Here is a 26644-nt window from a genome sequence, read left to right as displayed (position 1 = left end):
GTGAAGATATTGTATGATTAGGTACAGCTACATGTATATGCTTCAATCTCAATACAAAGGGGCTTCAGCGGAGGATAGTGCATGCATATTGTGAAAACACTGACCATAGGTATCTATCATTACCGTTTCATTGTAAATAATGGTTATTGGACACATTGATGTTTCAGGTCATGCATGCCTACAATATATTAGACTTGCAGGTATTTTTCATGTTTGGCTTTTCAGTAAATATATGTAGTGATGATTCTGAACATTGGGCTTTGGATGCTCCATATATATATATATATATATATACACAGATATATGAAAGAGATATGTTAGATGTTGAAGTAATAGAACTCACCCTACTCATCTATTAACACTACTCATCTAAGTATGAATATGAAATGATTACTAGTTATGTGTAGTTAAAGACTTAAAGACACTCTCGCTTGATCCATCTAAGTATTAACAAATGCTTAAGGGGGCTACACCAGTATTTCCATTTCATTAATTTCTTACAATGCTACGTACACCAAGGAATTACAAAATGTCCACATGACACAAAAGAGTGAATACAAGAGTTTTTCAAACAACAACCAATATGAGAAAGAGTATGTAACACTATATAATACATCATTGTTTAATGGAACTTGAGACTGGTCAAGACATTGTTGTTAACAGGGTCAGCCAGGTGATCAAGTAGGTTTTGGTATGGCCCAACTCCTGTCACCAGACCTTGAATGAAGTAACCCAACACTGCCAACATAGCCAACCTCCCATTCTTCACTTCCTTCAGCTTCAAATCCTTCAAAGATTTCTCATCCTTACCAAAACCAAGAGGGTTAAAGAAAGGTCCTCCCGGGTAAGACGGGTTACCTGAACCACCCAAACCTTTCTCTAACCCCAAGAAGTATTGTTTCCCCATAGAGCCAGGGTTGTACCAATCTTGCAATCTCCTGTGCTCTGCAAATCCAAAGAGTGCTATCTCCAACACAAAGAGTGTGTAAGGGTCTGCCCAATACTCATATGTTCCAGCTGGTGGGATCACACCAGTTTTGAACCATGGGAGTGCTGTTTCCTCAGGAATAAGACCAGCCTTGCCAAGGATCTCAGGTGCTATAGCACCGGCTGCACCCAACATTGCGAAGCGCCCGTTGATGATTTCACCATATGCCAGCCATCTTGGCTCAATGAACCCTCCTGTTCCTTCAGGGTCTGAGAGGCCTAGAGGGTCAAATCCAAAGTCGCCAGGTAGGCTGCAAATTAAATGATGACACATAAAATCAATTCTAGCAGCAGTACCTTTAAACTATTACTCTCTACTAAGTTGCATATATAGCTACCTGTTGAAGAACACATACTGTTATATTATGTTAAGAATAGAGACATGAGATAGAATGAAAATGTAAACTGAATGCATTTCTGACATGACAGAATCACGTAATAATGTATGTAATTATAAATCAAATCCTAGATTAATTAGCTAATCAAAACAGTTGATACCATGTTATATATATTCTATCTATCAAATGATAACATTTTATAATAATGTTTGGTGCGCATCACAACCAAAGTGTGAGTATTCAAGAAATGATGTGAGACTACCTATAATGAAGCTGAGACAACTGTGTAAGTGTAAAGTAATACATGCAAGTGTGGATAGCATAATACTATTCATTATATTAAATAGGTTCTTAGCTTCACAGACATTGAAGTAAAAGAATTTATGTAGCCAGGATGGAATATGAATATACCTTCCATCCAAGTATGAGAGGCTCTGCTTTGATGCAAACCACAAGGGCCTATTAGCTCCTTGCTGAACTCCAATAGAAAGAGGAAGAGTTTTTAGTAAAAATATAGATCAAAACACACAGACACATTGAGTAATAAGAATGTGAGAAGGAGAGAGAGAGAGAGAGAGAGAGAGAGTGACCTTGACAGGGGGGGTAGAAGCTGCCTTGACCAAAAAGGAAGCCTTTTTGGAGAACCCAAATGGATATTGGAGTGGTCTAGGTCCAAGACTGTGTTTGACAGCGTGAGATGAGAAGGTAAGAGATGAAGAGGATACGAATGGTTGTGTAGCCATGTATAAGTTTGAGTCCTTTGTGCAGTGAGTAATAATAATAAGGCAAATTAAAGGTAAATAAGAAGAAGAAGAAGAAGAAGATATGGAATAAGGTAAAGGATAGTTGTTATGGCCCAAGGTAGTGGGAGCATTGAATTCAAGTTATGGTGGAAAATGAATGGAAGAGTAAGGTGAGGATCTAGTTATCCAACCATCACTACACACGTAATATAATATCATGAGTTGGTTGGATAAGCTAAGGGATCATATTATTATTGTGAATAAGTGAGTGGTAACTAGCTACCAAGGTGTTCTAATGGGATTACATGTCCAACTTTTTTATATCTCATTATGTCTCAATCCAATAATAAATTGTCAATTATTTGAAAAGAAAAATTATAAAATAATAAAGTAACTTTTTTATACTAAATGGTGATGTTTAATTAATTTAGTATATGAATATGTAGTTTCTTAGTGACAGAGGATCCTCCTTCAAGGTATTCATATGCCTTTCTTCTACGAGTGAAATCACATGTCTCAATAAATCCTATCTCTTCTTATCTATATCCAATCAAATACCATACACAAACCCGATTTCCTTCTTCCACATATTATTCACTTCAATTTCAATCTCTTTCTATTTCAGCTTGCCTCTTTATTAACCTTATAATTAATTACCACTATAAACCATTCATTATAATATCCTTTGCTCTATTAATTACCCCCAAAACACTTAGATCAACTACAAATCAATTAATCTATTTAAACAATTATCTCAAGTTTGTGATTTTGAAAATACAATTGCTTTATTGACACTCACACATTGTCTCACTTGAAACCATATTAATCCACATCCTTGTTATGTCTCAATAATAGTAAATCATTTATGAGCTTTTCTAATATATGTTCTATGACTTATTTTCAATTACTCAAAAAGAGATAAATTTGTATATCGGGAATTGGTGAATACACATTATTGATGTTCATGTCTAATTAAAAAATGACACATAATTAAAAAAAAGAATTATAAAAATATAAACTAACATTTTTATATTACTTATTAAAATTTGATTGGACAGGGGCATGAAAATATGATTATTTTAGGACATGTGATCATTATTTATTATTAATAAATAAAAAATGTATACACAAATGAATGATTTAGTAACTTTATATAAATCGAACATCTCTTTTAAAAATGTATACTAAAAAATGAAATGATGTATGCACTAATTCTCAAAGCAAAACTACCATTTTTTGGTTAATTTAAAATGTGCCCTAGACACGTGTTAGAAACTTTTTTTAATAAAAGATGCCTCTTTTAAATTAGTCTTAGGTGTAGTTAAATGAAATGAAAGATGAAAGGAAACGGGTAAGGTGAATGTTAAAATGGTAGAGCTATGCATGAATTTTGATAAAGCAAGAAAGAAAGGATGAGAAAATCCATGAAGAGAAAGCTTCTTGATGAATCAAGAAGTATGAAACAAAATCATGAATGAGAAAATGAAAATTTTCTATATAGAATTGAGTTATAAGGAATAAGGGAATCACCATTTATATACTACAATGTCTAACTAATAACTAACTAGTTAATCGATTGATTAAATTCTTAATCGATTAACGAAAACAATATTAATAAAACTAATAAACTGAAATCAACTAACAACTTTAACAGTGTAGTATCTAATTTGATGATACAGATCTGATTCATTAGACGTATTTATTTGTTAATAATTAGTGTAGGTGTTGGAGGATTTAGACAAGGTCTTCTTGTTGCTAATAAAATACAAAGGAGAGAATCTACATTGCAGACGTGATTTAGATTCATCACTAATATATGTGAATATCCATCGCTGGCCCTTCAAACAAAAATCTACTATTTATTTATTAATTATGGAAAAAATAAATATGGTTAATTAATTACAAAAGCAAGATATAGTCGGTGTAGAAACAAGTCAGCTTCTATATATTAATTGTAATAATAATATCATATACGAGAGTAGTAGTAGTATCCTCCCAAGCTATAATCATTCATCAATATCATCTTAATTAATATCTTAGCCAAATTGCAATCTTATATACTATCGAAGGAAACGGATATAGATATGATAATTATTCTAATAATTACGACATATCATGTGTTAAATATAATAAGGTATCAATTATCAGTTACAATTTTGTTGTTGCCAAGATTTGTGATTAGCCTTACAATTGGATTTGGGAACAGACCCATGCATGGGCGTGTACACTGTACACCATCATGTATTTTTATGTCTTATTTTTGCTCCTATAATCTCAATATTTATGCATTTATATTTTCATTGTTACTCCATTATTCAGCATTATGTTTAATCATTATTAATCTTTCATAAAAAATAATGTAAATGAAAATTAAAAAATATTGAATGTATATATTTTTACACTAAAAATACATAAATATTACACTATTTTCTAAAATTAATAACTGTTGGTATAAGTAATTTCTATAAATCTGGAGGTCTTCTTAACCACTGTGAACCCTAAAAAGTAGGGGTGGCAAGACCAATCATATCACTCACCCAGTATGATTTGATTATAATTGAGTTAGAATATGGTTGGGTCTTGTTGGGTCTAAGGTTGTATTCAAATTAAAAAATTAGACACAATCCCGACCAATTCATCTCAAGGTCACTCATTTATCATATATGCATGATTAACAATATAAATACATATAATTTTATATGTCAAATTAGATATTCTTAATAATAAGTAATATGAGAAAACTTCATCCAAAATAGATATGTATCATATTTAATATGGTCTAAGGTTGAGATCGAGTTCAAAGGCTGATTATATCGTCATTTATGATCGGGCTAGTTTTGAGTATTGGAACAAATCAAGATTTAAAAAATGACTTGACTAACATTTATAGTGGAATAAATGACAAACATTACTCGACTCATGCTCACTCCTAAGTCTTGCACTCAGAAAATATACCTATGATCCACGCCCTTTAAATATACTTGTACCCACCTACTCTTATACGCATAAATTATCCCATAAACTAATTCCACGTTTGATATGTTTAATTGAGAAGTTACCCAAAATTAATTGTATTATTGCTTAGCCAAAACCACCATTTTAATGCTATTTATTTAAGGAAAATAAGCATTATATTAGGCATTCAATAAAAGTGTGTGTGAGAGAGAGAATAGAAATGAAATGCTAATTGTGGTAGCATCTCTATATATAAGATATGGAAATCCGAAACATAGCTAAAATTGTATCTATGATTAACGTGAGAATCTGAAACATTAGGAATGCTATCTTCTGACCATGCATACTTATATATTACTGATCAATCATATCCTCCTGTTAATACAATATATAGCTATTGAGCGGAGATATATATGGGTAGAATTAGGACTGATAATGAACCGAATCAATCCTTATCAAACTGAATTTTGGTTTGACTCGGTTCGGCTCGTTTAGGTAGAATAGAAATAGTGGGAAGAATATATGGAAGTGGGGTTTGAGTTGAAAATGTACAGCAGCATCTGACTGGGTTCTAACGTCACTGTAACTAAATGATTGGTTCAGTATCGAATCTTTCAAAGATTACAACAGATTATTGGACCATGATCACTGCTTTAATACCAAAACTTTATGTAATAACTCATAAAAATCTTCTTCATTCTCGAATCTACATACCAACTATTATCAATAAATTTAACAATTCGCCGCTTACAATTTCTCCATCAAATCACATAATTAATCGAGAAAGGAGCTTCAATCAACAAAGAAAAAAGAAAAAGTAGTAATAATAATTATATAAATAACGTTCTCTCTGCTTTCCATGGTTCACCATCAAACTTTAATTTATTATCGTCTTACATTCAATTTATTAACATTTTATTTCGTTTTCAATGACTAATCCACAACTATATAATATTAAATCACTTTCTGCAAACATTAACATGCTTTCTTAATTAAATAATCATTGAATATGATAGACTGCGACACAACTCATGATCATGGCCCAATAATAGGAGAATTAAGTTATTGCTTGTCAATCAAATGAGTAAGTGATAACCATTCCATTATTTGATTTTTATTAGCTTAAGAATTGTGAATGCTATGATCTCATTATTGTTATTATTATCATTTCATGTCAAAACTTGCCGGCCAAAGTTTTAAAGGGGTTTTCACACTTCATTTATTCAATTAATAAACTGCCTATTGTTTTGAAAAAATTATTGTTTTCCTTAAATTTGGTGAGATCACTACAAAAAAATTATTCAGAGTTAAGAAACAATAACTAAAAATACAACTTAATTTCATTTACAATTGTGTACTCGTTTAAAGTCTTTTGAATTTTTCACGAGAGATTACTAACAAGTTAGGGGTTGGAAATGTTATCCATATTAGGCATCAGTAAAAAAAACAAAAAAACCAAACTCGAGTGCCTTTCTAGTTTAACAAGAAAAAGCATCACATATCTTATACTTTTTAAAACTCAAATGTGGTAATATCATCACCCACTCATCATGTAGGAAAGCTTAGATAATGTGTACATTTAGATGACTTTTTAATACTCAAATTTAATGCATTAATAACGAATACAACTCCTCTCCTCAATTAACTTTCAAGTATTGGATTAAGAGGAGAAACCTAACGATTAAAAACGATTGTCATATATCGTAATCTTTATCGAGTATTAGACTCACTTGAGTGGACATTTGCAATAGGGACACTTGAGTGGACATGCAAAAGGGTCCGACCCACTAGCTAGTGAGCACAATTGTAGTAAGATATGATTTTTTCTTATAATATTAAATATAGTATTTGCTCCATAATAGATAATAACTTAATTATTTATCTTACTAAATCCTCATTTCTAAAAACATACATCGGCTGGTTTTAGTGAGAGTAATAATAAGTTAAGTTTGATTGATCTCTCTACTAATCATCTTTTTGTTAGTAGAAGATTTGATGTGATGACCTCATTCTGATAATGTGCTCTATACGCATATGCATAATCAGATATTATCTCTTCATGATTCATGAGGATTCCAAATTCCAAATGCGGTATTACAATGTTGAATTGAAAAATAACGTTATACTACTTTAACCACATTATTTGCAATTAACAAGCAACTAATAATAAAAAAGAAAGAGCATGAGAGGAACAATAAAGTTCATCATAATTTTCTATACACTTTAAGATAATTAATAATATTATTTTGATAATTTGTAATTAGTTAGTGGAAATGGAAGGTCTGGTGGTCTAATAGCGCTAACGACAACAAGGAAGCTTTGCCGAGATTCAATTTAGTGATAAGGAATTACAATAGTTTCGTTCATGCTTATTTTAACTACAGTAGTTTCGTTCATGCTTATTTTAACTACAGTAGTTTCGTTCATGCTTATTTTAGCTACACTAGTTTCGTTCATGCTTATTTTAACTACACTAGTTTCGTTCATGCTTATTTTAACTACAATAGTTTCTAGTGTAAATTGAGGATACAGTTGTGTCAATACTAAATTGCTGATAGTGAAAAATAATTTTTTTGTGTGTGCTAAAATTCGGAAATTATATTTTCAATACCTAATATATGTCTTTTAATTGTCACTTATTGGATAAAAATCTTAAAATAACTACCTTGAAGATAAATTTATTCAAAAGTAAATAATCATTTTAGTCTCTCATATTTTTTGATTTTACCAATTTAGTCCTAAAAATTGAAAAATCTAAAATGTACACTAAAAATTTTAAATATAGGTTAAATAAAAAAAATTAATATAAAAAACTTAAATGAGTATTTAACTTTTATTTAATTATTTTTTGAGTTACTTGATACTCATTTGAGGGCAGCCCGCAAGCTTAAATGAATATATTATTTTTTGAGTTAATTAAATAATATATTGTTAATTAGGGCAGCCCGCAAGCTTCTCTATCCATGTTTAGGATGGATAGGGCATGATTTAATGTATTATTTAAAAATTGGCATGCTCATACTCACCATAGGGGAACGGCACGTGCAAGACGACCATAATTGCCAATACCACTTATATAATGAATATATAGCTAGAATGTAATTTTATTTATTCTCCATTTAATATATTTTTTAAATGTAATATTAAGGTATTGTTAGTAAAATTTTCTTACACAATTAATAAGTCATCTAACATTTATGGCAAGCCGAGATATATTGATGATATAAATAAATTACGGAAGTTTGCCGGCAAGAGTCCCCATTACTCGATCACCTCTTGCTGTCATCTGTGCTCGTGAGGGCATAAATTATTTTCAGTAATTTTTTAATCCATTGCTCTGAATAAATATGAGAAAGTTATTATTACTTGTATTGTAAGGTAGGTGAAGGTAGGAGATCGAATAGTAGTTAGTATATTTGATGTGAAGATAGAAATGCATAAACAAGTAAACAACATTAATACATAAACAAGTAAACAACATTAATACATATTTTAAGACATGCAGCTGTGAAGGTAATTAAGATAAATACATGCAGCTGGCCTTGTTTGTACGGTGATCCTTTTCTTGACACATGGCAGCAATACATTTAAATATTTGTTATATACAACTTTTTTACCCATTAATTAAAAATAGCTTTTAAGTGGTTGTAACCGAAAAAATGTACCTTAAGTGGTTAATGATTAAAGAGTGCGTCTAGATTGGCTATAAAAAGTAAATTATTTTAATACTCATTGCACCAATTTATTGATCGGATGCTTTATCTTTCAATATAAGCATTTACTATGACACAGTTTGTCTTTCCCTCCTATATAAGAGTTTGAAAACATGAAATAGAGATGATCGTATTAGGTTTTGTCTTTATCATTAAATCCTTTTTAATTAAAAACTTGAAATAGATCAAACCCTAACATTATATTTAAAGAATACAATTATTTATAAGTTGTGTTGGACTTTGTTTGTTAAGAAACAATTTTATGATAATTAGTTTTGTTTGTGTTTTGTCAGAAGTTTGTTTTATATAGTAAATAAAAAGGAGCATGAATTTATTTGGTTAATTCTTGATTTGTATTTTGATATTTAGTCTTTATTTAGGTTTGAATTAAATAGTTTGAGGAAATTAAAGAAGGTGTCTAGGTAGGTAGAATTAACGGTTAAGTGAAAGTGATTTGTATGAGTTGTCTTAGAATCTTAAATGAAGCAATAAAAAGTATTCCCTTTTCCTATCGTTTTCAAGTAATATAAGCATGCCCAAGGTTTAACTACAGTGGATGGTAATTATTAGTATATAATTTATGTTATTGGTGGAGTAGAGATGCCTAGCTATGAATGAATTAACGAATGAAAGAGAGTGAGAAGAATCTTGAATAATGATATCGTAGAGACATCATTTTCACCGATATCGTGCATGTGTAAGCAATAATCCTTTGATAAATGTATGTATACGATTGCCATGTGGCGCATGGAGAGAGCATTTGTTTGTATGTATATTTATATATTATACATAATAATTAAATTGCATAGCCGGTGATGCACATATACATTCATACATAGTGGTGAGACTGTATATGACATGGCTAGGCAGACAGACATAGCAGCCACTTTGCAATTTGTATCCCAACACTTTCCATTTAATAATTATTCTTACTTTCTCTCTTTCTCTCTTTCTCTCTCACTTTCACTCTCCTTCCTAATTTATATATATATATATATATTCTTACTCTCACCATGACTCTCTCAACCTCTCATTTTAATTTTCCATTTGGAACCCATATATACTCATCATCAATTGAATGAGTATATAAACTAGTAAGTGCTGCCAAAATCATACGTACTACTTCTACCACCATAAGATACAACCCCCCTTCAAGACCAACAGGTGAGTCTATGTGTCATGTACTTAACTTTCCATGCCCTAGCCATCTCTCTCAGTCCGTATATATATAGAGACATTCCTCACTAACGTCATTGAACTTAACTGACATGAATATTTTGTGATATAATGTAAAATTGTAGGATCATATATATTAAGCAATTAAATTAGAAAGAAGATGGAATATAGTGCCCTAGTTCACAATTCTGGTGTGTTTGGGAGCTTCTCATCAGACACGGATGAAGCAGCGGATTTGGCAGATGAGTTATTAGCAGAAGGTTGCTGGGTGGAAACAACAGATGGAGACCATATTCAGCAGCAACAAGATATTGAAATTAATGGAGGATCATTTGTGGGTAAGAGATGGTGGATAGGGCCAACATCATCATCATCAACTTCAACATCATCTTCAGTGAAAGAAAGATTAGTGGTTTCTGTTGGATACTTGAAAGAGTACACTAAGAACACCAACGTCCTCATTCAGATATGGGTCCCCCAAAGCACCAGATCATCAGGCTTTGAGTTTAATCATGACTTGGTGGTCACTTCAACAAATCCAAACTCAAATGTTAGATTCTTTAGAAGCCAGGATTACCCGCGGGTTCATCATCAATTGCAACAGTACGATGTACGAGGATGTTTGTCCCTTCCTGTCTTCCAACGTGGCACTGCTACATGCCTTGGTTTCCTTGAGATTACTACTACTAACCATAACTCTTCATCTTTCATCAACTATCATCATCGCCCACAACAACTTATTGACAACAATCTCTCCATTCCTCTCGACCACGTAATTAACTATTTCCTTCTTTTAGTAATTAGTAGTTAATACCATCCATCTATCTTATTTTTATTTGCCTTAAACTTTCACCCCTCTTAGATTCTCAACACCAAGTATATATATATGTGTGTGTAGTGTGGTCTTCATAACATAAGAAAAGTACTCTATATATATTGATGCTTTAATTTTTCTTTAATCCTCGAATTTTAATGCTTAACCGAATATTGTATTAGTCTTATATTTGATTTGAAGTACTAGTTATTGATTCAATTGAAAACGATTTAATTTATTGCAGGGTGCTGCTGATTTTAGGAGTTGTCATCAAAACTTCATTCCACCATCTTCTGTAAAGGTATATGATGAGTTGTACCAAGCAGCACTGGATGAGATTGTAGATGTGTTGACATCAGTGTGCAAGACACACAATTTACCTTTAGCACTCACATGGGCACCTTGCATCCAGCAAGGCAAGTGTGGTTGTGGCCATTCAACCACTGATCAGAATTATGTGTATTGTGTATCAACCGTAGATTCAGCATGTTTTGTTGCAGATCTAGACATGCTTGGATTCCAAGAAGCATGCTCACAATATCACCTATTCAGAGGCCAAGGAATAGTTGGAACAGCCTTCACTACAGCCAAACCTTGTTTTGCTATTGACATCACAGCCTTTAGCAAAGCTGAGTATCCTCTTTGTCACCATGCAAGCATGTTTGGGTTGCATGCTGCTGTTGCCATTCCACTTAGGAGTGTCTACACTGGTTCTGCTGATTTTGTTTTGGAGTTTTTCCTCCCAAAGGATTGCCATGACCCTGAAGAGCAAAGGCACATGTTGAAATCATTGTCCATGCTGGTACAACAAGCTTGTCGGAGCTTGCATGTTGTGACTGAGGATGAATTCACCTTGCCACTACCACCACCACCACCACCACTACTATCATCATCATACAACAAAGAAGAAGAAGCTCATATGATTGAGAAATTATTATTTGCATCTACCCCGTGTTGTTCGTCACAAGTAGAATCATCATCATCATGGATAGCACATATGATGGAGGCACAAGAGAAGGGGAAAGGTGTGTCAGTGTCGTTGGAGTATGAAGTGGAAGAGGCAAAAGAGGAGTTCAAAGTGACAAAGTGGGATGGGAGTAACGAGGTGGTGGTGGAGGGAGAGAGAAGAGAAGTGTTTTCATCAGAATTTAGTGAGTTAAGTTCAGGGTCAAGATCAAGAGCAAGTACGGTAGAGGTTGGTAGTGGAGGTGGAGAAGAATGTTATTCATTTAGTGGAAGGCGTTCATCATCAACAACAACAACAACAACAACTAATTCAGGTTGTGGTTTGAGAAAGACAGGTGAGAAGAGAAGAACCAAGGCAGAGAAGACTATCAGCTTGCCAGTTCTCAGACAATACTTTGCTGGAAGCCTCAAAGATGCTGCCAAGAGTATTGGAGGTCAGTGCAACACACAACACACAACACACAACACACATGTGTACATATAATAATTATATTATATAAGTTGTTATGATTAATTAATTGGTGCATGCAGTATGTCCTACAACTCTGAAAAGGATATGCAGACAGCACGGGATAACAAGGTGGCCATCAAGGAAAATAAAGAAGGTAGGACACTCTTTAAAGAAACTTCAACTGGTGATTGATTCAGTGCAGGGTGCTGAGGGTGCCATTCAGATAGGCTCTTTCTATACCAGTTTTCCAGAGTTGTGTTCTGCTAGTGCCCGTTCTGATTCATCTAACAAAATGCATGCTTATCATCCCAAGACAGAGTGTGACAATAACAACAACAATGGGTTTTATAATGGAGATGCTTGCAGTCAGAACTTTGCAGCTTCAACTATGATGATGATCAACAACACTAATGATAATAGTAATAATAATAATAATAATAATAGCAATGGAGGAGTTGATGATGTTGTAATGATGACAGAAAGGCATCCTAATGATCATGCATTTCTGAAGAGAGAGTTGTTAATCCAAGAAGATACAAGATCAAAGGCAGCAGGTCTTAGAGTGAAAGCTAGTTTTGTGGATGAAAAAATAAGATTTAGCTTACAAACAAATTGGAGTTTCAGAGAATTGGAGGTTGAGATAGGAAGTCGTTTCAGCATAAATGATATGAGGAATATTGTAGTGAAGTATTTGGATGATGAAGGAGAGTGGGTTGTATTAGCATGTGATGCTGATCTTGAGGAGTGTAAAGACTTGCATAGGTCATCACAAGGACGCACAATTAGGCTCTCACTCTTTCAATCTTCTCCTAATAATACTAATAATAATACTAATGCTATGTTTGGTGGTTGCAGCAGCACCAGCCCTTCATCCAACTAGACAGGATCAAAGGATGTTGGATGTTGGATGTTTTTATGGTTTTAATTATGTTAAATTATTAGAGTTATCATCATCTGCTGCCTTAATATCACAAGTCACAACAATTTTATATATATCCTTTAATATTACTTCTCTCTTTTATGCATAAAATATATTACTTTTCTTTAAACAAACTTGCTTCAAATGCTAACACTAACTAATTAAACATTAACACGCCTTAAAGATGTCTTTGTTATTACTCCACCCCACTGTACTGCATATAACAACCATCTCGAAGATACCAATCAAGAAACTCAAAGGTAGGATTTTTATGATTTCCAATTGTTGGTTAGATGCTCATTTGATCTTGAAATTAGTGGAAACATACTCTTAGCTTACTGATTACAAATATTCTTGTCTTTAAGGTCAGTGTTTGTCAATATTTTTATTATAGAAAAATGAAAATCATTAAGGAAAAAGAGAATAGTACAAAGTGAGGATAAGATATCCTCACAACAAAATAAAAGAAACACCTAGTAGCTAAGAGACTTAGTTACCTAACAAAGCATGCCAAATTCTTATTAGAACACCACAAATTGGAGTGCCATTCAAGACTTCATCAGAAAGCCAAACTCCAAGAAGAGGATCTGATAATTGGAGTGCTTTTTAGTTTAACAATTCTAGCAATATGTGCATTTTCCCTCTTTGTTGGAGTGGGTTGGTCTGCCTCACTGTTTGGAACTTCTTATTTCTAATGTATTCTTTGTATTTAGTCCTCCTGTTAAATTGAAAGTGAAGGTATGTTTGATAGTATCTTTTGGGCTTGTTGGTTTAAGAGATAGTGATATTGATGTTCATCTTATTTGATGGAGTGTTGTTTAACTAGCGAAGTTCTATTAAGTTTATTTCCTTATTGCTTTAGGATTACACCAATGATTAACATTGAGCTTGACTCTTATGTAATTATTTATATTGGTTTTGGATGTTATTATTAAGCATATCTAAGAATTGGTGACACAATGCATGCTTTTTGCAAATAATATTGTTCTATAAGCTTGATATCAATTCCATTATTGCAGGAGTTGATAGGGTCATTTGCTGAAAACAATGTCATTGAGGAATTCAACATCCCAAAACATAATAGACTTATTCTTCTTAGCTCATTCCAACTATATTCTATGTGGGATAGCATGCTTCATGGCACTCCTATGTGACCTCATGTTGAAGCCAAAGCTTTTTCTTATATTATATATAATTTCAAAGCACGAACATAGCTTAATTTGGAAATTCTTATAATAAAATAATATTAAAATGCATGATGGGTAAATATAGTAATTGTAGCATGAGTGTTGAATAAATGCATATAGTAATTGTTGCAGCATGGTGGTTGGAAGCATAGGAAATAATAATAATAATAATAAAAATGAGATTGAGATTGAGATTGGATGAAAGGGAATGAGTAGAGTTGGAGATGAGTGTGATGGAAATAAAATAGTGAAGTATGTATGTATGTCTATGTGGATGATGGCATGATGAATGATACTGCAAAGCACGATTTATTGATTTATTAATAAGTTGATGAAAAATGTGAGTATGTATGTATATGTATAAAGGAAGCGATATTGAAGGGTTAAGTGTGTGGTGATCCTTTGATTTGATTTGATTTGTTTTGTTTTGTTTTGTTTTGTTTTCCTTTTGAGACTTAGTGAGTTGTTCCCATTGAGCCCAACCCAGCCCAACCCTCTGTCCTCTTCTTTAGCATCAAAAACAGGACACACAGTAAACAATAATAACAACCAACAACATTAACAACAACAACAACCTTAACAACAAGTAAGTATGTGAATCATTCCATCTCATTTTCTCATATTCTAATAATATCTATCTTTGAGATCCATCATCTTATGTTATGTTATGTTATATTCTAATAGTATGTGCAACTAATTGAATTGTATATGGATGGTAATGGTAGGTCTACCACTATTACGAGATTCATCATTAGAAAATAGAAAACTCACCAAACCCTTCTTTTTCTCAAACAAACTAAACAAAGCAATAGACAACCTTATGGATCTGTGATCCCATCTCATTATTATAATAATATATAATCATCTCTGTTACTCATCATCTATTCATTCCTTCCTTCACAGGGAATAACACTTTCTGAACCATTTTCATTCATTACAATATGAGTGGAGCGGTTCTTGTTGCCCTTGCTGCTGCTATTGGTAACTTGCTTCAAGGATGGGATAATGCAACAATTGCAGGTTCATTCTATTCTATTCTTATTCTTATTCTTATTCTAATTCTCCATAATTCATCATTCTTCATATATAAATATTCATACTTTCTTTGTTTCTTTTATCTATATTTGTAGGATCTATTTTGTACATTAAGAAGGAATTCAAATTAGAAAGTGAACCCACTGTTGAAGGTCTAATTGTGGCAATGTCACTTATTGGGGCCACCGTCGTTACTACATGCTCCGGTGCCGTATCAGATTTGATCGGCCGCCGTCCTATGCTCATAATCTCATCCGTCCTCTATTTTCTTAGTTCTATTGTCATGCTCTGGTCTCCCAATGTTTATATCCTCCTATTTGCTAGGCTTCTCGATGGATTGGGAATTGGTTTGGCAGTTACCTTGGTTCCCCTTTACATATCCGAGACTGCTCCCCCAGAGATTAGAGGATCACTCAATACCCTTCCTCAGTTCACCGGCTCGGCTGGAATGTTTTTATCTTACTGTATGGTCTTTGGCATGTCCCTCACCAACGCCCCAAGCTGGAGGCTCATGTTGGGGGTTCTTGCCATTCCTTCTTTCGTTTATTTTCTCCTCACCCTCTTCTTCTTGCCTGAATCTCCAAGATGGCTTGTCAGTAAAGGCCGCATGGTTGAAGCCAAGAAGGTTTTGCAACGCCTTCGCAGCAGGGAAGATGTCACTGGTAATTTATTTCATTCCCCCTCCCTTCCCCCCTCTCTAATTAGTCTAGGCAAGGCATGCACATTTAGACTTGCTTTTTTCCAACTATCTTATGACTAACAATTACTTTGTTGTGCATATGAATGGATGATATGATATCGCAGCTGAAATGGCTTTGCTGGTTGAGGGTCTTGGAGTTGGGGGTGATACAGCTATAGAAGAGTACATAATTGGTCCAGCCAATGAATTCACTGATGCAGAGGATCCATCATCCAAAAAAGATCAGATCAAATTGTATGGGCCAGAGCAAGGTCTGTCCTGGGTTGCCAGACCAGCCACCGGACAAAGTTCCATTGGCCTTGTATCTCGAAAAGGAAGCATGACAAATCCGAGTGGTCTAGTGGATCCTCTAGTCAAGCTATTTGGTAGTGTTCATGAGAAGCTCCCAGAATCAGGAAGCATGCAAAGTGCCCTTTTCCCACACTTTGGAAGTATGTTTAGTATTAAGGGTGGGAATCAACCAAGGAATGAAGATTGGGATGAAGAAACCCTATCCAGAGAGGGTGATGATTATGTGTCCGATGCTGCTGCCGGTGATTCTGATGACAATTTGAATAGTCCATTGATCTCACGCCAAGCAACAAGTATGGATAAGGACATACATCCTGCTGCTGCTGTTGCACATGGTAGCCTTTCAAGTATGAGGCAAAGTAGTCTTTTGCAAGGAGAGCCTGCTGGGATTGGTGGTGGTTGGCAGCTAGCATATAAATGGTCTGAAAAAGAAGGCCCAGATGGAAAGAAGGAAGGTGGTTTCAAGAGAGTGTATTTACACCAAGAGGGTGGTCCTGGAACTAGACGTGGGTCTCAGGTTTCGTTTATAGGTGGCGATGTGGCAACAGATGGTGAGATAGTCCAGGCTGCTGCTCTGGTGAGTCAGTCAGCCCTTTGTAGCAAAGATCTTGTGCATGAACAGCCAATTGGACCAGCTATGATTCATCCATCTGAAACAGCTTCAAAAGGCCCAAGTTGGAGTGACCTTTTTGAACCTGGGGTGAAGCATGCCTTGATTGTCGGGGTGGGGATTCAAATTCTTCAGCAGGTAATTAAACCCTTTTCACCTCTCTGCTGTTTTTTGATATTGTAACATTGCATTGTATGTATTGATGAGTTCATTACATTGCCTTGTATCATTGTCTTCCTTCAGTAATTTGATATTCTTTTGCCTTGTCATGTTGAGTTCATTACATTGCATTTTATCGAAGTTGCTTACCGGTGCTTGTTTCATCTTGTTCAGTTTCTTGAAAACAATGAACAGGCAAGGGCAGGGTTTAATTCCACCCCCTAGCTTTGTACAGTTTTGTATTCAACTTAAATATAGATTCAATATGATGCCCGGCTGTACTCAGTTCATTCATACATATTTTCTTTGAGCTTCAAATAATGGTGTGTTTGGCACTGCTGGTAGATTTTGAATTTTTTAAAAGAATGATTTTGCAAGTATTGATTTATAGAAGAATGCATATCTTAATAGTTACTTAAGCTTAGATATTTTGTTGAGAATTAATACGACTGGAATTGTTTCAGTTAGTGTTGGAGTAAGTCACTTTTCAATATAAAATACGAAGGGGTGTGAAAACAATTCGATTTTCTTTGAAATAGTTTTGGAATCTCAAATGCATTGGAACTCTTTGTTTTAACTACAGCAATAATATTACTATTATTTATTATGGTGTAAACAATAGTTCCTGGTGAAAAGCTATGCAAGATTGTTATCTAACTGTCTTTGAACATTGCAGTTCTCTGGTATAAATGGTATCCTCTACTATACACCTCAAATTCTTGAGCAGGCAGGTGTTGGTTATCTCCTTTCAAACTTGGGCCTTGGTTCTACTTCTGCATCTTTTCTCATAAGCACTCTGACAACATTGCTGATGTTGCCTTGTATAGCTGTTGCCATGAGGCTCATGGATATATCTGGCAGAAGGTATGTGTCGTCTTCTCCGTATCATTCTGTGCTGTCCTGCCTTATTGGCTTATTGCTTGAATGGTCTGATATGTGTTGTTTCAACAAGCTGGATGTATGTTAGAGGGATTTTTGTCATGAAAAATACTATTTCTTCTTCATTTGCATTCCTAAATGTGCTCTACATAACCTTTTTCAGTTTAGAGTTATATTTCAATAATGATGTGGGTTTGAATTTATTACTATCACAAAGTAAAGGAAAATTCCATTGGTAATATTCTTGTGATGCAGGACTTTGCTGCTGACTACAATCCCAGTGTTGATAGCATCTCTGGTGATATTAGTGCTAGGGAGTTTTGTGGATTTGGGGAGTACAGTGAATGCATCAATCTCAACCATATGTGTTATTGTGTACTTCTGTTGCTTTGTGATGGGATTTGGGCCAATTCCTAATATCCTATGTGCAGAGATCTTCCCTACTCGAGTTCGTGGACTTTGCATTGCCATATGTGCTCTTACCTTTTGGATTGGCGACATAATTGTGACATACACACTCCCAGTTTTGCTCAATTCTGTAGGGCTGAGTGGTGTATTTGGTATGTATGCAGTGGTGTGCGCAATAGCTTGGGTCTTTGTCTTCTTGAAAGTTCCAGAAACCAAGGGCATGCCACTTGAAGTCATCATTGAGTTCTTCTCTGTTGGGGCAAAACATCCTCAAGTTGCCACTTGATTACTTTGGCTTACCACAAACTCAAACTGAAAGTTTTGCTCTTTTATTATATATTATTATTGTGCTTATTTTCATCTACCGTTTAAAGCCCCCAAACAAAAGAAGAAAAGAAAAAAAGATTTATCCCCTTTCCCCTTTCCCTGTGTGAAGTGTGCTAATGCAGAAACTGTAATTTTCTTTTATCTGGTGTTATACGGCACAATAGAGCATTACAATGTCATTTGATCTATGTAGCCGACCATATCTAGTAGTATTGACTTGGTTGTTGTTGGTGTTATATGGCAAAGAAGGTGAATGTGCCCAATTAAGAATGAATCTTCAACTTATAATTATTCCTTCACCAGTTTCTGTTTCTCTGTTTTTTTGTAGTTGTTGTTGATACTAGTGAATGGTGTCACATACTATTGGTATTGGATAGTCACAGTTAATGCTTTCCGTCTCCACAAAATACAAAATCGTTTTTATACACTGGTCATGATGATGTAATAATTAATAAAAATAGGAAGGAACACATCCAATCATCACTGTGTTATTTTCCTTCAATTTACAATCAGTTTATAGTTAGTTACAGTGCTAAAATAAAGATAAAAATTTTGTCTTCATAATATGCACATCCGTACTTAAGTGATGATGAACATTTATTATTTGATTAGCATGAGTAATAAAAATAAGTAATGTAGAATCATCCATATAGTAGTTTTGTAAATTGGTATGATAGAAAGAGAATGTGGGTTAGAATAAACGAAAGCTTTAATATTGAACAGAGAAATGATAAAAATAGTAGATACATGCAATGAAGGAAAGAAATAGTAGTCCTAGTTCATGAATCATGATTGGGTATTGGTTCATAGAATAGAATGGTGTAATGGGAGAAGTTGGTATGAGTGAATACAATCCAATACAATGATGGGTGTAATTAAGTATGTTGATAATCCATGAATACGATACAATGAATAGAATACAGTGAATACAATGAGATGCAGTGTTTGTAGTAAGTTGTGAATATATAATGAAATTGGGATATTATAGTAAAATATTTATTATAGCTGCCTTGAATGAATAATAATAAGTGGAAAAGAGTAAGTTGTAGTTGTCGACTTGTATGTGTTATTGGTCAACAGTCAGCATTGAACTACTTTCCTTATTTCCGTTGTTTCTGGGAAGCATTAACCAAATAAATACAATTACATTACATCACATCACATCACATCACATCTTCTCTTACTATATTTATATATTCTCAAAACACTATTTTCCAGAGATCTGTAAAGCAAAGGAATATCATCATCTTCATTATCATTATCATCATCATCATCATCTATTCTGGTATATATGTTTGTTTATTTCATTTGTATTCCTTTTCCAGCTCCTCTTGTATAATATGTTGATGAAAATAGAATATGGATTTGACTTTGTATGAATGTTAATGTGAAGAATGAAGAGCAGAGGAATAAGAATTAAGAAGATGATTGATTAGTAAAGGTTGGATGAAGTAATTATAATTAATGGGCAACACATGCCGCGGATCTTTCAAAGGAAAATATACTCAGGCTTTCTCTCACCCTCAAGACAACAACAACAATAATAGTAGTAGTAACACCAACACCAACACCACTCATTCTTCTTCTTCTTCTTCTGATCCTGATAACAACAACAATCTTAACAACAACAACCTTAACCTTCACATCAAACAACCCAACACCATCATGCGCCGTGGCCCCGATAACCAAGCTTATTATGTCTTGGGTCACAAGACTCCCAACATCCGTGATCTATACACTCTTGGCCGTAAACTAGGACAGGGACAATTTGGAACCACTTATTTATGCACTCATAATTCCACCTCCCTTCAATATGCTTGCAAATCCATCTCCAAGAGGAAGTTGATTTCCAAAGAGGATGTCGAAGATGTTCGCAGGGAAATCCAGATTATGCACCATTTGGCAGGTCACAACAACATTGTCACCATCAAGGGTGCTTATGAGGATCCACTCTATGTTCATATTGTCATGGAGCTCTGTTCCGGTGGTGAATTGTTTGATCGAATCATCCAGAGGGGTCACTACACAGAGAGGAAGGCTGCTCAGTTGACTAAAATCATTGTCGGGGTTGTTGAAGCATGTCATTCCCTTGGTGTTATGCATAGAGATCTCAAGCCTGAAAATTTCTTGTTGGTTAATAAGGATCACGATTTCTCTCTTAAGGCAATTGACTTTGGCCTCTCTGTTTTCTTCAAACCAGGTCAAAACTATTCCTTAAATGCATATCTCTTAAATGCTTATCTTTCTACTTTCTGAACATGTATATCTCTTTAATGCATGCTACTTTTATATTCTTTTCAAGCTTCTTCTGAATAACAATTTCGTACTGCTGTCTCCAAATAACAATTTATTATACCACCTTCTTGAACTTTAATGTCATTCACATTCAGGATTCTTAGTGGTTATTAATTACATTTTTTTAAATCTTCATGCAATTTTACTCCCTCAGGTCAAGTTTTCACTGATGTAGTTGGAAGCCCATACTATGTCGCTCCTGAGGTTCTCCTCAAGCATTATGGGCCTGAAGCTGATGTTTGGACTGCGGGTGTCATACTATACATATTGCTTAGCGGTGTGCCACCATTTTGGGCAGGTATATATATGTCATTGCTGACACTCTTTTGATTTCCTCTCCATCTGTGACACCACTGAATATTTCATCCTTTTGGAGTTCAGAAACCCAGCAGGGTATATTTGATGCAGTATTGAAAGGGCATATAGATTTTGACTCAGACCCATGGCCTCTAATATCTGATAGCGGAAAAGATCTGATTAGAAAGATGCTGTGTTCTCGGCCTTCAGAACGGTTGACTGCTCATGAAGTATTATGTATGTTCATCCCTTTCTCTATTGAACTTACTAATTACTATGAATAATAGAATAGAATAGAATAGATGATTCCTGTTGGACTAATATGCTTGCAAATCCATCTCCAAGAGGAAGTTGATTTCCAAAGAGGATGTCGAAGATGTTCGCAGGGAAATCCAGATTATGCACCATTTGGCAGGTCACAACAACATTGTCACCATCAAGGGTGCTTATGAGGATCCACTCTATGTTCATATTGTCATGGAGCTCTGTTCCGGTGGTGAATTGTTTGATCGAATCATCCAGAGGGGTCACTACACAGAGAGGAAGGCTGCTCAGTTGACTAAAATCATTGTCGGGGTTGTTGAAGCATGTCATTCCCTTGGTGTTATGCATAGAGATCTCAAGCCTGAAAATTTCTTGTTGGTTAATAAGGATCACGATTTCTCTCTTAAGGCAATTGACTTTGGCCTCTCTGTTTTCTTCAAACCAGGTCAAAACTATTCCTTAAATGCATATCTCTTAAATGCTTATCTTTCTACTTTCTGAACATGTATATCTCTTTAATGCATGCTACTTTTATATTCTTTTCAAGCTTCTTCTGAATAACAATTTCGTACTGCTGTCTCCAAATAACAATTTATTATACCACCTTCTTGAACTTTAATGTCATTCACATTCAGGATTCTTAGTGGTTATTAATTACATTTTTTTAAATCTTCATGCAATTTTACTCCCTCAGGTCAAGTTTTCACTGATGTAGTTGGAAGCCCATACTATGTCGCTCCTGAGGTTCTCCTCAAGCATTATGGGCCTGAAGCTGATGTTTGGACTGCGGGTGTCATACTATACATATTGCTTAGCGGTGTGCCACCATTTTGGGCAGGTATATATATGTCATTGCTGACACTCTTTTGATTTCCTCTCCATCTGTGACACCACTGAATATTTCATCCTTTTGGAGTTCAGAAACCCAGCAGGGTATATTTGATGCAGTATTGAAAGGGCATATAGATTTTGACTCAGACCCATGGCCTCTAATATCTGATAGCGGAAAAGATCTGATTAGAAAGATGCTGTGTTCTCGGCCTTCAGAACGGTTGACTGCTCATGAAGTATTATGTATGTTCATCCCTTTCTCTATTGAACTTACTAATTACTATGAATAATAGAATAGAATAGAATAGATGATTCCTGTTGGACTAGTCAATATAGTGACTTGGCTGAGTTATTACATAGTAGAGGGCTAAGCATTAGGAATTGGTTCTTTTTGTGCTATTCCAACTTTCAAAGTTGTCCTCAAAGTCAGACTGATTGAAGATGCAATAGGTGACTACTGTGGCACTGCAAGCCACCTCAATCCCACCCCACCCCATCAGCATTGCCTCCACCCAACCACAGACCACCCACACCTTCTTCAGCAGAATCAACAACCATAACTCTACCCCACCATCCAAGCAAAACAAAGGGTCTGTGAGTTTAATATCAGAAAAATGAAGTTCCATATCCAGAATCAGATCTGCATGCTCATTGATGCCGCCGCCACTGTCCCTCATCTCTCATGCTGCAGCTCCAGCCAACACCACCATTGTCAACCTCTTCACAGCTGTGCCATTGAAGGACCACTGCGGCTACTCTACCCCTAATCGTGTACATGGTTTGGGCTATGGTGGTGATAGAGAGGGAGAAGGGCACCAGCGTGGTTGGCGGTGCTGGATTAGTGTGAGATTGGGAATAATGAAGAAAAGAAAAGGACAGATCTCGTTTGCTTGATAAATAAGTTTCTACTCGAACACGAAAGGACGGAAAAAAAACAATGCAATATAACATAACATACAAGACAGGTCTGTTATTTTGCATCTTTTAATCTTAACTATTATTATTTTTTAATAATAAAATCAATGGTCCTCTTCAACTAGGGGATATAACTCTAGTTTAGCCTGGAGGATCACAGAATTTCCCTTTAAACTATTAGATTAGATATATGTAACTTGTTGTTTATTTCAAAGTGAACTTCAGTTTTACAGTACATGCTTAATATTTTTGTTAGATATAATTTTTAGTTTTACAGTTGTTGTTTTCTTTATTTCTATGACAATGGTATGAATTTAGTTTTGTTAGATATAATTTTTAAACCAAGGGATGTTAATTGTTGTGCCTGTTTAGGTCATCCTTGGATATGTGAAAATGGTGTTGCTCCTGACAGAGCACTGGATCCAGCTGTTCTTTCTCGTCTCAAACACTTCTCTGCAATGAATAAGCTAAAGAAGATGGCTTTGCGGGTAAGTGATATTAGTGTAGTCATAGATTGTTATGAAAAGAACAGAAAATGAATTCTCACACATGATATATGAAGTGTTGCTGCTGTCTTGTTGAATGAATCAGCACATTTTTGTGCCTGGATGCCATACGAACTTAACCTTGTTGGGATTGTGTCCTTACATTTCACTTCCAATGCTCTTTTGTCTACAATCTTTTGTTTGATTGAGACTAGGCAACTTTAATCCATATTATAAATGCTCCTCCTGCCTTTCAGTTTCTATATCTTAGTTCTGATATGCAATGCTGTCTTTAAGCATGACATACATTGTCATTAATGATCAGTGAGATAAACAGCTACAAATTGCTTGTTGTGCTGTTTTCTTAGGTAATTGCTGAAAGTCTGTCCGAAGAGGAGATTGCTGGATTGAGAGAAATGTTTCAGGCTATGGATACTGATAACAGTGGTGCAATCACTTTTGATGAACTCAAAGCCGGTCTGAGAAGATATGGGTCTACCCTTAAGGATACAGAAATACAAGATCTTATGGAAGCGGTAGGGTGTTAGCTCTGTGAAAAATATAGTTCTGTATTTTGTGTATATGCTCCTTTTTTTGTCTTTCTATTTTTTATAAAAATAATGTTTTAATTCTTTTATATTTCCTCTTTGTGAAAAGATGTTGTACAACTTATGTAGGTTACATGGGTTCTTTGTTTTCTGGGAAGTTGTTATATTGATGGCAGGGTTGGCATTTGACATTAGTGAAGCATGAATAGATGTGAATATGTGATGTTTCTTTAGAAAATCAGGGGATTGATTTGTCATCCTTTAAATGCAATCTTCCACTTCCTGCTTAAAGTACATGTTGTATTCATCATATTAAGTAGTTGTAGTTTTCGATCACGTTCCATCCAGCTGAAATGTTTGAGCTTTTTCAGGCTGATGTGGACAACAGTGGAACTATAGATTATGGGGAATTTATCGCTGCAACAGTTCATCTCAACAAACTAGAGCGTGAGGAACATCTCATTGCCGCATTTCACTACTTTGACAAGGACGGGAGTGGTTATATCACAGTTGATGAACTTCAACAAGCTTGTGCAGAACATAATATGACTGATGTTTTTCTTGAAGATATTATTAGGGAAGTTGATCAAGATAATGTAAGTCATTTAGACTTGTGCTACCCACTGACACAGGAAATTCCTATTTGCTCTTAGAGATTACTGTTAGCAGATCGTAGAGTTTAATGTTATACACATCCTCGTAAGAAGACTGAGCATTTAGGGTGCGTTTGATTTGCTGAAAAATAAGGGACATCACAGGACCAAAAAAATTTGTCCCCAGGTTTAGTGGGGTGCAAAATTTTATCATGCTTTGAGTACACTTGAAATACCAAATACCTGAATTCTAATGATTTGACCAGCATTTGTGTTCTTTGTATTCCAATATTTAACTGAATTAAGTTCCTATTGTAGTGCAATTATGTTTCAAGGTTTTGTTTATATTTTGGTTTTAGGATGGAAGGATTGATTATGGTGAATTTGCTGCTATGATGCAAAAAGGCAATCCTGGAGTTGGAAGGAGGACTATGCGAAACAGTTTGAATTTGAGCATGAGAGATGCACCAAGCCCTCATTAGCTTCGATTGAGCTTATTATTTACTGGTAATTTTGGCTCTTATGAAATATTCTTTTAGTGATGCATAATTTATAAAACAAGTAGATCAGAATGGTCTTAATATTCAGCCAGTATTCTTGATACCTTTTAGCAATTGACTGTTATTGCTCCCTGGATGTTAATGCGCTGATCCTCTATTCTTACACGCAATCTTGACAGGTTGTACAGAAAAGCCAGAAAGAGAAGAAAGTATTGAAGCATAAATCTGCAATTTTTAAAGAAAATGGTTCTTATTCCTGCCAAGGTTCCTATTGCATGTAGAAAAATGAGGAGTGTGGATGGTCTTGCATGAGCACTCATCAAGTGCTGCATTTGTGTGCTGTGTGATTGCAAAATATTATTTCATTTTCTATGATTGTAAACTTGAGTGTTAAGTGCTACTTGCTTGTAGCTATTTCATTTCATATTAGGGGCGGGGCATTCTGTGTTATAGTTGAAGTAGAAGGCTTTTGATATTTCAGGATCTGATCTCACGGATGTAAAGTTTCACACGCATGGATTTATGGACCAACTATTTGGATTATTATGTAGGAGCTACCTAGCACATGCAGTGCATGTTAAAGTGACCAGTGAAAGCAAATTGACAGTTTTTGTGATCTCATGAACCAATCGTGTTAATTTCATTAATCAATGTCAGCAGAAGCTTCCAACAATATATAAGGTGCAGCTTTAATTGCACATAAACCATTTGGAACCTCTTTTGCAAATGAGTTCAGAAGATATGTTCCATATAAGTTTTAGGGACAAAAGATATGTTCCATATATATAAGTTTTAGGGACAAAAGATATGTTCCTTACCATTTGTCATTTGTCTTTGCCATTGCAAGACATAGATGGATCTAGTGTTGCCACCATCCGCAACGTCTGTCATCACCAACAAGCACATAATTGTGTGCCATTGCAAGACATAGATAGATCTAGGTTCATTACTTTTTTCTTAATATGAGGTTTAAGATGAAACTAAAGTTTTGGTTGACTTAAGACACAACAAATTTGTATGGAACAAAATATCATAACATTGAGGTATTTGCTATTTAGAATAGATTCACATCTTACCACGTGTCACATTCATAGCTCTAATTTCAATATTTTTCATTATTGAGGAAGATTCAATCTCTTACAAACATTCAAATGAAGAAAGTCACTAAACATAGTCTTCAAGACAATAGAATTTTAGTTTCTTATTCCAATTCCATTTTTAACAAAATCTTAATACTTAATTTTACTACACTAATAAT

General features: G+C 34.7%; 4 protein-coding genes across 6 annotated transcripts; 3 read left to right on the top strand and 1 right to left on the bottom strand.

The window, feature by feature from the left end:
• Positions 561 to 2103, bottom strand: LOC109359962 (photosystem I chlorophyll a/b-binding protein 3-1, chloroplastic). The gene is made up of 3 exons (XM_019604661.1): positions 1916 to 2103; positions 1737 to 1798; positions 561 to 1238 (listed from the first exon to the last, which is right to left on the bottom strand). Exons 1-3 carry the CDS (start codon positions 2066 to 2068, stop codon positions 623 to 625), a joined length of 831 nt encoding a protein of 276 aa, XP_019460206.1. The 5' UTR covers positions 2069 to 2103; the 3' UTR covers positions 561 to 622.
• Positions 10054 to 13023, top strand: LOC109359605 (protein NLP2-like). The gene is made up of 3 exons (XM_019604304.1): positions 10054 to 10684; positions 10971 to 12126; positions 12224 to 13023. The coding sequence occupies exons 1-3, from the start codon at positions 10073 to 10075 to the stop codon at positions 13021 to 13023; spliced, it is 2568 nt and encodes an 855-aa protein (XP_019459849.1). The 5' UTR covers positions 10054 to 10072.
• On the top strand, positions 10355 to 18949 carry LOC109359954 (monosaccharide-sensing protein 2-like). Of its 2 annotated transcripts, XM_019604647.1 has the most exons (7): positions 10355 to 10366; positions 11632 to 11639; positions 15153 to 15269; positions 15380 to 15946; positions 16089 to 17023; positions 17721 to 17908; positions 18179 to 18949. In XM_019604647.1, exons 3-7 carry the CDS (start codon positions 15191 to 15193, stop codon positions 18615 to 18617), a joined length of 2208 nt encoding a protein of 735 aa, XP_019460192.1. In that variant the 5' UTR covers positions 10355 to 10366; positions 11632 to 11639; positions 15153 to 15190; the 3' UTR covers positions 18618 to 18949. The 2 variants fall into 2 exon arrangements, with proteins under 2 accessions (XP_019460192.1, XP_019460193.1); XM_019604648.1 differs by lacking the exons at positions 10355 to 10366; positions 11632 to 11639 and adding an exon at positions 14770 to 14835.
• LOC109359955 (calcium-dependent protein kinase 26-like) lies at positions 20058 to 25929 on the top strand. 2 transcript variants are annotated; one of them, XM_019604649.1, is made up of 9 exons: positions 20058 to 20481; positions 21583 to 21959; positions 22209 to 22352; positions 22436 to 22588; positions 23633 to 23748; positions 24114 to 24281; positions 24665 to 24889; positions 25246 to 25393; positions 25566 to 25929. In XM_019604649.1, exons 1-8 carry the CDS (start codon positions 20123 to 20125, stop codon positions 25366 to 25368), a joined length of 1665 nt encoding a protein of 554 aa, XP_019460194.1. In that variant the 5' UTR covers positions 20058 to 20122; the 3' UTR covers positions 25369 to 25393; positions 25566 to 25929. The 2 variants fall into 2 exon arrangements, with proteins under 2 accessions (XP_019460194.1, XP_019460196.1); XM_019604651.1 differs by lacking the exons at positions 21583 to 21959; positions 22209 to 22352; positions 22436 to 22588 and adding exons at positions 21108 to 21251; positions 21335 to 21487 and having other exon boundaries at positions 20061 to 20858.

This window comes from Lupinus angustifolius, chromosome LG11 (assembly GCF_001865875.1).
Source record: "Lupinus angustifolius cultivar Tanjil chromosome LG11, LupAngTanjil_v1.0, whole genome shotgun sequence".
NCBI classification, from domain to species: Eukaryota; Viridiplantae; Streptophyta; class Magnoliopsida; order Fabales; family Fabaceae; genus Lupinus; species Lupinus angustifolius.
This window is presented reverse-complemented; position numbering and strand designations above follow the sequence as displayed.